This window comes from Apteryx rowi, unplaced genomic scaffold (assembly GCF_003343035.1).
Source record: "Apteryx rowi isolate R43461 unplaced genomic scaffold, aptRow1 scaffold_382, whole genome shotgun sequence".
Taxonomy (NCBI): domain Eukaryota; kingdom Metazoa; phylum Chordata; class Aves; order Apterygiformes; family Apterygidae; genus Apteryx; species Apteryx rowi.
The window spans coordinates 610,486-622,583 of NW_020450330.1; the positions used below are offsets into that span (position 1 = coordinate 610,486).

The 12,098-nt window shown below is 38.9% G+C and overlaps 1 protein-coding gene across 1 annotated transcript in view; it reads left to right on the top strand.

Annotated features, from left to right (window-relative positions):
- Positions 1 to 163: 163 nt before the first annotated feature.
- Positions 164 to 12,098, top strand: part of SLCO4C1 (solute carrier organic anion transporter family member 4C1) — a 33,003-nt gene continuing 21,068 nt past the window's right edge. The window contains exons 1-2 of the mRNA XM_026074255.1: positions 164 to 404; positions 5,869 to 6,132. Coding sequence (XP_025930040.1) covers positions 164 to 404; positions 5,869 to 6,132 — 505 coding nt within the window. The remainder of the gene's footprint in view (positions 405 to 5,868; positions 6,133 to 12,098) is intronic.

Genomic DNA, 12,098 nt, shown 5'->3' on the forward strand with positions numbered 1-12,098 from the left:
GGGGCACCGACCGCGCCAGCCCCGGGCGGGGCCGCCGGCCTCGGCGGGGAGGAGGAGGGAGGTGCCGCCACCTGCCCCGTCAGGGCGGCCCGCCCGGCCGGGATTTAAAGCGCTGCGGCCCGCGCTGCTTCTGGCCGGTGCCGGACAGCGGCTTCGTCGCGCCATGAAGGGTGGCGGCATCGAGAACCCGGTGTTTGAGCCCCCCAGCCCCGACCTCGGCCGCCAGCGCGGGGCGAGCGGGGCAGGTGCCGCGGCCTCCCCTGCGCCGCCGCTGCCGCCTCCTCCGCCGCCGGGGCCCGAGGAGGGGCCCTGCGGGTGGGGCCGCTGCGCCCCTAAGGCTCTGCAGCTCTGCAACAACCCCGAGGGCTACCTGGCTGCCTACAGCCTCCTGGCCATCTTCCAAGGTAACCCCTCCTCGCCCCGAGCGGTGCCCCCCGGCCGGGCGGGGGCTGCCGCAGGGGACGGCTCTCCCCTCGCGGGGCAGGGGCGCCGGGCCGGGCAAGGCCGCGGAGGAGAGGAGCAGGGCTGAGCAGCAGCGGGTCGGGTGGGCCGGGAGCCTGCGAGCCGGCAGGTGCTGTCGCTGCGAAGTGCGGTTAGCGACTGCACCAGGGGAGGCAAAAACTCTGGCGCCCTAGATAAGGAAGTTCACACAGCGTTAGTCTCTGCACAGTCCTCCTTTGTTCTTTTCTCTTTTCTTTCCCTTCCTACCTTTTTGAACTCTGATATGTCCATGATCCTATCAGCACTATGCGTTTCATACCCTTGTCTATGCTGCTTCCCTTGATAATGTCCCATGTATGTTTCATAGGTTGAAACATATGAGCCAGAGAATAAAGCATGTATGATATAAACTCATAGACAAAACTATAGAGAACCTAGCATGTACCCTGTTATCTGCATTCCAAGTAAAAAGGTACCTGGCACAGTTGGGTGAGACTTGAGGTAATTAAGTTGGCTTTTAGAAATTTCTGGGTTTGTTGATTTTGTTCTATGGAWCCCAGTGCAACCATCCTTCTAATATTTAACTGCAAAATTGTCTGCTGAGTTCAGACTAAGCAGTAAGTTGAAGCAGTAATTGGGGGGGGGGGGAATGTAAGCTTAGTTTGCTCTTAATTTTTGTTGTTCAGCTTCAGATATTCTTATTCCTGTTTTTGTCTCCTGTAACTAGATACCTTAGGGCCTTGGCTAGCCATAGGTTTAGAAAATAATAATAGTGGGAGGAGGAAGGGGTTGCATTAGTGTATTAAGTGTATGAACTTGAGGTGTCTAAAGGTTACTTAGATTCTCATCCTTCAAACAGAGAGCTAGTTGATTAATGTTCAGAGCCCTTCAACTTTATTGGATTAGCTAGAAAAGAAAGCTGTGTTTCCTGAAGAATGGTGAGGCTTTGAAGCTCATCCTTGTTCCGCATAAAGAAGGAATGAGACTGCTGTGGAGAGGGAGAAAATACAGAAAAAGATTCTGTGCTAAAATAACAAGTAGCCTATGTCTAAGACACAGGAGATGGGTGGCTGAGTTTCTGCCTGCCACCAAATTGAGGTAACTGGGATGTTCTTGAGAACTGAGTTGGAAGTCCTTCTTAAAACCCAGAAGGATCTGAATACTGCTGCTGTTGCTTAGAAAATCCTTAAAAGAATCGGGGTCTCTAATGTGTGTTTACTCAAACTCTGAGTTCAATCTGTTTAGAATCTGAGCCTCTATTAGTACACATGTTTTGTTTTGTTTTTTTAAAAAGTGTCTACAGTTTTGGGGTAGAAGCTGTTGTTCCTTGCATGTATCTGAAAGACTACGTTATAGCTGGTAGGAACAGGAGGTGACTGCTGTTGCAATTACCTTGCAGTAGCTCAAATTTATTTTCTCTAACATAGGAAAAAGGCAGAGGTGGAAGACTTTCATACATAACTGAATTCAATGACAACTGAGTTCTAGAAGTCTTTAGATCATGCACTTATATTTCCTAGCTTAGGAATAGGGATAGGGAAACAAAATGTCATGAGTTTGAAAGTGGAAGGTCTTGGGTTATGTCGCACTAGACAAAGATTCTTGAGTATTTCCAACACTTATAAACTTGCTATAGCAATATTTGTTAAAATCCAGTTTGTGCTGATTGTCTACTTGGTTGAGTAATGATTTTTAGTATCACTTAAATTTTGTCTCTTAATGATACTATGGACAGGTTCCCAATCATAAAAACATTTTGTATCATAAGAATCTTTGTCTCAATAGTGTGCTATGGGTGTTTCCTATGCAGCTCATCTGGGTCTTGGTTCTGTTACCTAAGCATAGATGTGTGCCAGAGGTTTGTGTATCTAATCTAATTCAGATTTAGGGCCTTAATGTAAGGAAATCTGAGACTTTTTTGAAAGCTTATGTGGCTGTTGCAGACCTTGTGGCTGCCTTGATGCATTAGCTGGATTCCCTGAATCTTTCTTTGGGTTAAATCATAAAGGAAATTTGGCACTAAAGACTCAAATTGTTCCTCTTCTTGGAAAGTGAGGGAAAAGAGTGGCTTGCACACAAGAAACTTGGTGTCATATGTGAAACTTTGCAAAAATACCTAGACCTTGCTGTTTCAGAGTTAAAATAACTTCAAAATCATAGTTATGTTTTGTGTGTTGTTAGGTTATCTACTGCTTTACTCTAGTTTTGGCTTCATGTATTTCATTCACCCTCCAAGTCAGAAATATCACTGAAGAAGATAAAATATGTCTACATGATTTTTCCAGAGTGCTATTGTACCTCTGTGAAAGTATTTCTGATGCACTGAGGAACCATAAAGTAATTCTTAACATGGATTAATGCCTGTAAGTTGGCATATGTATGCTAGACACTTTAAATCCTGAATGAGTACAGTAGGTTGGTATTTCCAGTGAGCTGGTACATGTATGTGGATTTTATCTATATAAATATATATACGCATACATAGCCGTCTAACTAAAAGAATGCATTCATTAGGTTACTGTCCAACTGCTCTATGAAAGAAGCTATTGCTGTCATTAGCAGCTAACTTCCCAATATTTCACCTACTCAGAAGGTTCGAAGTGAAACTTAACTCTTCATTTCTGTCTGTTTCAAGTACAGGTGAAACCTGTATTTCTAGAATAGAAAACACTTCTTTGTGTAGAACATGGTTACATGACTAATACCTGATTCTTTATGGCATTTGAGTTGCATAAATGTATGATTGCATCTTGTAATATGATAATTTGGTATGCTGCAGTTTCTAGCTATAGTAGCAAACAAGGTAAAAAGTTATCTCAATATTTTGAGTACAAGAAGGGCTGCTTATTCCTCATGTCAGTAATACTTATATTAAACAAAACTCTGGAAAACCTGGTTTTGAGATAACTTATCAAGTTGTTTTGGCAATATGTTTGTAAATGAATTGAGTGTTGAAGAAAATATTTTGGCTGAAAATTCTGAATAACACTAATGTTCTATAGCCGGGTTAGACTGGTTACGAGAAGGGCTCTTTATTGGTGGTTTTCTGGCTGAGTGTCTGCAAACCACTGTTCAAGAGCCACCATGCTTTAAAAAAAACAAACAAAACCCACACTCAAAACCTTTTCTATTAAATAGATGAAGAAAAAAACTCATGTTCTTTAATGTATTAGAGAAAGTGAAGTTTAGTCTGGATTTTAGGCTTTCTAACATATGTGGCAGGACATTAATGTATTGGATGAGACTAGCTGGAAGATAATTAAGTGTTGAGATGTCCTTGTAGGATTTGTTTTTTGGATGGTATAGTGTTAAGATCAGCCAGGTTCCATCTTTCCTGAAGGAACTCTAGTGACTGTCTACTAGATGATGATGATGCTTGAGAAATTGTCCTGCCACTCATCACACTTAAATATTTACAAATGAAATCTAGTTATCTGATCAAATTGAACTGCAAGGTTTTATGGCTTTGGGGATGTAAATTAAAGGTGACAAAAAACTACAGGCCAAAGGCAGTGTCTTAATTCTGTAATCAACTTGCTGAGTAGCTCACCTACTTCATATAAACGTTCTAAGGCCTTAGTGAATGTTTGAAGTGTTGTGCAAATGGGAAAGTTGTTTGTTCATTCCTTCATGCCAATATTGTTCTCTGGCCACTGCTCCTTTATACTTTTGGCAACTTTCTTTTACTTTAAATGTTGGCAATGGAAACATCTGAATGCTTTTATTAGTCACATGTGAACTTAAATGTGGTKGTCAGACTAACAGACAGGCGAAAATGTCATCCTAAATAAAAGGGTATGGTAGGAGTTTAGGAAATGAACACACCAGGAGCTACTTCCTTCTGGAAAGCTGAAGTGTTTATTCATGGTGGGGATTACTCTGATGAAAAGAAAATAGCTGGTTGATCAGATTTGGAACAATATTTCTAATTTGTAGAATGCTCTAAGCAGATCTGTTGAAGTTCAGCCTTGTGTAGTTTCACGTCTGCACAGTGCAATTCTGGTTGAAAAGTAACTTTAATCCATTGCTGTCTCTAGTCATCTGTCCTTCTGTGCTGTCTTTCCTGGCTTGATGGTATAGAATTTCCTCTGAATTTTAGCGATGGGAAGGATAACTGAAAGGCCTGTGTCATGAGAGAGACTGGGTAGCTTTCCACCTATGGTGTTATAGACAGATGTCCTCATACATATACAGATGTCCCCATACTTGCGTCCCTATTTGACATGTCTGTCCTACAGGATAAATGTGTGGCAGTTTTAATTATACCTGATAAGTAAGAAAATAAAATGTCTTCTGAAGGAAGCAAACTTATCACTGAGACTTCATGAGTAGTTGAACTGATGGAGGTGAATTACTAAACAAGAAAACAAGGGAAGAATAAGTATTAAAATATTCCTGTAATAATAGTACGATAGCACCAATTAAAAAAATTGTCTTTAAAGGGATCGCTTTCTCTTATGTGGAATGTATAGCTTTATATCAAAATTCTACATCTTTCTTAGGTGTCTTTCTACTGAATTCAGAGTTGTGTAGATATTGGTTTTCTCAATCTTACTAAATTTATCTCACTATGAAATACAAGTTGTCTCACGATGAGATACAAGTCAATATCTGACACTTGTGAAAATGGTCAGTGTGTGTAAGTATACACTGAAGACTAGCCAACTGATGCCTGCTTTGGGCTCTTTTGATGTTCATTTTTGATTCTGCCCAAGTAGAGCAGCTTGTACAGGCCTCTTCCAGGTCTTGTCTGATGCATCTGCATCGGAGGATTTTGAAATTCAGTACAAACTCTCACCAGTTAATCACCTCAGTTGCTCTGATAAAGAGTTCAAAAGTGTATTTTTAAATAGCTTTATGCTTTTTGCTATTACAGGGAAGCATACCTGTTTAAAAGCCTTCTTGTATCGTCCTTTCTTGATGGGTATTAAGGGGGGAGGGAAGAATGACTTTGTTAACAATAACTATTTGAAAGCCACGTCTTGTTAAGTAATTTGCTTCAGTTCAGCTTGCATTCTCATGTTTACTGTAGTAGTAGTCTTGACTAACTTCCTGTTAACTTACGTAGTATCTTATGACACTGTAATGCACTATTAGAAATTTCTCTGCTTCAGACAGAATCTGGAACCTTAATAATACATTAACAGAGTTTGTGGCATGATATTTTGCTAGATTAATACTTGATTGTTAAATGTTTAGTGTCTGCAGGAGAGAACAGAATTGAATAGATCCTGTGCAGTGTGGCTGGTTTAAGTTGACACTGTATCAATCCACTATATACCTGGATTTTAAAGCTAATAAATACCTTAAAATATATCACTTTAAGTATATTCATTTTAACCCTTCCATCACACAATGGTAAGTTTACTCTTGCATCTTTATCAAATTAAGTGCTTGCCTTGACTATTTTTTTTTCCCCTCTTTTAGGTATTGTGGTAAACGGCCTGATTAACATCAGTATTTCTACAATTGAGAAGCGTTACGAGTTGAACAGTTCCCTCACTGGCCTGATCTCTGCAAGCTATGACATTGCTTTTTGTATATTGTCGCTGTTTGTATCTTTCTTTGGAGAAAGAGGGCACAAACCACGGTGGCTTGCATTCTCAGCATTTATGCTAGGATTGGGCTCWCTTATATTTTCCTTACCACACTTCAGTAGTGGAAAATATCACTATGGATCTAAACTTGAAGGTAAGCTTGTTTGGGGTTTTTTTGAAAACAAACCAAAAARTTCTTTGTAGCACTTGGTGCAACCCTGTTAATTTGGTACAACATAGTTAATATTTATCAGTCCTAAAAATGGGATAGTATCTCTAACATTGAAATCAGATGATTCTGTGAAATCTGTAAGATCAAGAGATCTCTCCCTTCATGCTGAACTCCTTTCCAGAAGAGACCTTATTGTCAATATCAGCTCTTGTTCGTGAGAAATATTTGAGAAATGCCTTTTGGCTTGCAATGATGAATGCAGTCAAAATTCACTTTGAGTGAAAAATGATCTGGCATTTCTTTTGTGAATATGAATGCAGGTGAGGTCGATGATGTAGAATAAATGTTCAAGGAAAGTTGCTAAATTACTGTGGCTTTTTGTTGAAAGGCTAATGTGCACTGTAGTTCTCTTGTGTTTAGGACTATTGTCTACTTCAAAGGCACGTTGAGTAATTCGCTAAAGTTTCGCTAAGTTCCTCTAAAATGTTGATTAGTTCAAAGAAACCCACTAGTTTTAAAGAGGAAACCAAAAGATCTTACCTATCTCTCCTCATAAAAMAAGGCTTTGCTAAGTGGAGTGTGCTTGATGCCAAATACTTGCATTTCTATTTAGTGGCACACCTCTAAGTGCACATCCAGATATCTCAAAAGTAGAATGGCTTTATCTTTCAGGATCATGTTAATTATTGCAATGCTTAGGCAGGTTTATGCCTTCAGTGACTAAGCATATTAGAGTGATCACTAAAACAATCAGTAGCTATTAAGCAGTCTGGAAGGTTCTCAGTCTTTCAATTGTTGATGACTTGCAAATAAATTATTTCAAGTACTAATCACATCATACACTTCAATGTGTTGTCCAGACATGGACTATTAGTTAAATAAGCTATTGCTCCCCATCCAATAAATGAAGATCTGAGGCAGAAGTTAATTGTACTTTTAACTGAACAAGGCCAGAAAAGGTCTTCAGTGTTTGGAAACTGTGAGCAGGTGCTTACTTGTTAACCCACAGCAGAGAAGCAAAAGCTTACTTGCTCCTGACTGTATTGCAGTCCTATTACTCTACAATACTAGTTTCAACATGATGTTTCCCACCTCCAACACGGTGAAAATTCTCACATCTTGTTGGCCTGTAGGTAAAGAAGTCTACACAAAGCCCTTCAGTCAACAGAACTGATTCTTTGGTTGGCATGTCATGTTCTTCCTGTGTAGGGTTTTTTGATAGTTGCCTGATCCTGACTTCGCAGAAGCAATGGAAAGAGTTGACTTTAATAAGCATCTAGTTACACCAAAGCTGATTGAAAGTATTTATTTATAATAGTTTTGAACAATTCTAATGTCTCTTTAGCTGGTGGGAGTAAGGTGTTTTGACAAACATCAGGTCACTTGCATTAACGTGCTGAATTCATGTGCCCACATACATAATCAACATGTTTTACTGAACTTTGTTATGGTAGCAAAATGAGTTTTTTTCTAATTGGATTATAATGCAATTCTGCCACAACAACCTGTAGTCAGATTTATGCTGTCTTACATGAACAAGAAAAACAGGCGTTATATCCCTGGCACAGCCAGGTACGTGGTGCATGAGGCCATATTCCACTATTCTCTTGAATACCTGAGAAAGATGCAGGAAAGGTAGTTGTAGAGCTTTTTACTGAAACTTAGTTTAAGTAGATGGTTTTGGGGAAGGGGTAGGTACATAAACTGTATCTGACTCTAAATGTAATAACATCTCAGCTGACCAGAAAGTGTTTGAGTAAAACTACTACTGTGGAAGGGAAGCTGAACTGAATCTATAGAAAGATTTAATCCATGTTTGTAATTTTCTTTGTGTAGAAACAAGAAGCTGACAGTGTGAGGATGTTTGGAGGGAGATAGGCAACTACTGCAACTGATATCAAGCAAAACTGATGGCAGGAGGAAGATCTCAAAGAATCTGTTCCCTTTTCATCAATACTTGCAATGCCTCTGCCATTAAAGATGCTGTAGGATTTAATATCTTATTAGGGCTTATGGTCCATGTAGACTCTTGAAATACAAAAGCTGTGGAAAGTTTTAAATGGAACTCATGCTTTCTTCTCCGTGGTACTMTAAGCTGACTGAATTCCTGATGTTGTAGTTCTGACTAGTGTAATTCAGATACTCATTCTGTGATTGTGTGGTGAACAGGTGTAAGGACTTAAGGTGACTGAAAATGAACACTGTCAAAGAAAAATGTCTGCAACATGCCCTTGCTGATGCAGGGAATCTATGGACCAATGCAGACCCAATGTAGATCTAGTGCTGTGCAACAGCACCCTTTTAACAGTGAAGTCAACCACAGTATGTGATTTTATAGAATATATGGTATAGCTAGCTCTGATGTTTGTGGAGCATCCTACCTATGCACTTAGCTGTAGAGTGTAATAGCACTGCATCAAAAAAACCTTGCTGCTCATTTATTTGGGTGAGTAGTGATTTACCAAGTTTCTTATGTGTTTGGAGTGAACTTTTTATTCCGAATAGCAACTTAATTCATCAATCCTATTTTTATAAAGATCTGCTTGGTGCTTTATACCAAAGCCCACCACCTTGTCCATTTTTGAATGGTTTCTAGTTGGTTACTTGGTTATTTTTGTTCAGCTGTTCACAATATGAATAAATATGTAATTAATACAGTGAGTTTCACTTGAAGCACAACTCTGAAGGGTAGTTCAGAGCAATATTTAGTATAGCTTCCAGGTGAATCAAACCTAGTTTGGATTGCAAAATACATCTAGCCTCCAGTATAAGGCTTACAGTCATCCTAGAACTTAATCTTATACCTTAAGGTCTGCTTTTGAGCCTATATGCATGGTACCCTACAAAATTATTCACGGGACAGACTATCATTATAATACTCTGTAGAAATGGATTACTCTTTCTAGCAGAGTAGCTAGCCAAAGTAGCTGACCAATGAACTACCAGTTTACAAGTAGTTTTAGCCACAGCAAGCACTTATGTCTTGTCTAAATTCTCTAAAAGACTTCAGACTCAAATGTAACTTAGATGTAATTTGCTGTTTGTTACTATGACTTGTTTCAGTTACTTGGGGTGTTCAGCCTCTGAGCTGGCTCTAGTATTTATAGTCTAAACAGGAGCTCCATCTAGTGGGTTCTGTAATAAAACCATTCTGTATTTGATTTTTTTTTTAGAGGGTAATACAGAGGACTGTAAAAACTGCAATAGGAGTGATGTCATGAGCAATGTACTCTTAAATTTCCATATCAAATCTTATTGAAACATGTTTCAATTTGTACAAGATGACCATTTGAACAAATGCAAAATGTAGATCTTCACTTGACACAACTTTATTGAGAGGATAGTCAACTGTTGATGTCTTTATATACACATGTATGTATGTTAGTAATCAGCCTTAGCCATTTGAGCTGAAATGCATGTTGTGTCCTTTGAGGAAAGGAAGAATGGCTTGAGCACCTTCAGTTCTCTGTTCTGAAAACTGGCTATGTGGAAGTCATTCAATGTCTAAGAGTCCTTCTAAGAAGGGCAATAATTGAATCCTCCCCCTCTTTCCTAGAAGGTATTGAGGACAATTAAATTTAACTGTGGCATTTGGGTATTAATGGTGGTACATGAGCAGTTCTTTAAAAGGTTGGGAGTGGGAAGGTATGATGTAAGCCTCTAATTTGACTGTTTTGTCTTGCACCAGCGGTCTGTGTGCTTCCTGTTGGTTTTGCTCTCTGAAGAGACTTTCTAACTAGTCAGATAATTCATAGTGCTGCTGTTCTCTACTCCCCTTGGTGTATTTCTCTGCTCCGTTTAGATGTTCCACTACTACAGAACATCTACCTTTAGAAACTAAGAATTCTTAGTCTTTGTTCATTATGCTCACTGAAGTCTTTCAAAGAGACCTTCCCATTCAAGACTTACAGGGCAGACAAATCTTTATGTCTAAAAGGGAATAGAAACCGAGCTGTTCTTAGTTTCTTGTTCCTCACAACCCTTTCTTCCCCTCCCCCCCAAATCCCACTGGCTGTAGGTTTAATGCAGTTAAAGCTACTCTTAATGTGCCTTACTTCTAACTAATGTTATTGCTAAAGTTGGTTACACCTTGGCTTGGATGTTGCATTAGATCTTTGGAAACATTTTAGCCTTTACATAACTTGGATTCAGGTGGGTATGTCAAGATTAAAACATGAAAGAAGGCTTGTAATGATTTATTCCATTGGGTGGTGTTGCCATACAAGTAGTTTTTCTGCTCTTCAAAATATAAGTCTAGCTTTGAGAAAGGAGAAGTTGTTCATGGAGAAAAGGCAATAAAAAGATGGTAAGCAAGCTACAAACTTCTCCCATAGCTTGGTTTATCTGAATTTAGGCTTTTGTGATCATGTGAAAGCCAATGCCCTCTCTCCACAGTTCTTATGACTGCAGCAAACAGGCTTGCGGAACTAATCTGGGTTAAATTTAACCTGGGTCACTTTGCCAGTCTGCTTAACTGTTCAAAACCTTGGGCTGGCACAAGAAGGGGAGTGACATTAATGGCTGAGGTCAAGAGAGTAAACTATCATTTGATGGCRGTTTTGACTGATGCTGGCTTAAACTAATCTCAGTTTCACTGGTACCTTATCCTCTTTGCTTCTAAAATATATTTCTTGAAATGGACTATATGGTATATGATTCCACTCTACAAATGCATATATATTTATTGAGTTTTTTTTAAAAAGAAGTGTTAGGTAATGCAAATAACAGGATTATAACTGTATTAAAACCTCAAAGTGTGTGTTGGTGATTCTCTTCTTTTTGTAGTTGGAGATCTGATTATGTGGTTCTGAAAATAGACTAGTGKGATAACTTTCTCTCTTCTCAGAATGTCAGGATAATTATTCTAGGGCATCTAAATTGAAGAGTGGGAAGACTGATGGAGAGAGGCTATAATCAATTAGTAATGTAATGATACAGTTTTTTTAAATCATCAGATTGACTTGAACAGAAACATTGGGGTTGGGGGTTCTTTAACTCTAGAATTTGATTTGCCATTACAATATGTAGATCTCAAACTAAGCTATATCTTTTTTTAACATCATTCAGGGCATCATTAACATCATTGCTCTGTGTATTACTGGTTTTCTGATGTGGATATTTTAATGAAAAAGATTGTTTTAGTGTAGTACACAAATACTATCAGCTAAATGCAGATTTAGATTTGCCTAATAACTGTTGAATAATAATATAACTGCAGATATATTCTATACAGTCAGTGCTATTGAATGAATAACTAGTATTGTGTGACATGGTGTCTTTTTACAGTCAAACTTCATATTATTTGTATGCACAGCATTTTAAGTTAACCTGGTGTAAGATTTATAATCATTTCCTGCAGAAGAGAGGAATATTGCTAAAGAAAATGGATATAACGTTAAATGGAAAATATGCTCTAATAATTTGAGTAGTGATTCATAATAAAATGTCCCCAATGTGACCACAGTGTAGTGTTAAAATGCAAATTGTTCCTAAGTGGAAAGGAAGGAAAATGCTACTGACTCCTCTTGAAGTGAGTGAGGTATTCCCATCTCTCCCTGTTGCTAGTTGCTGTACAATAGCACTGAATCACCTATTGTGTACTGCATGACACTTCCGCTATGGTGCTCTGCTGTTGCTTCCAGAGAAGGGCATAATAAAAATCTATGGATGTGTTTCTGGTAATTTCAGTGTAGACTTCTGTTTAAATACCTGCTGTATGCTAAGCTCTTCCTTGTGTCCTGTGAGCCCAAAGCATGGGCAAGCTTGCCCTTTGTTTACATTTGAGAACACCTTTTACTTAAGCAAAAGGAGCTGAAAAAAAAAGTAGTAGTTTTGTGGTAAAGTAGTGAATCTAATCTATCTGATACTGAAAGTGGTTTTCATGTAATTGCTCAATAGGGATTGTTCCCACCAAACTGATGGGTTTATTTTCTTTCTCAGGGTTGTAC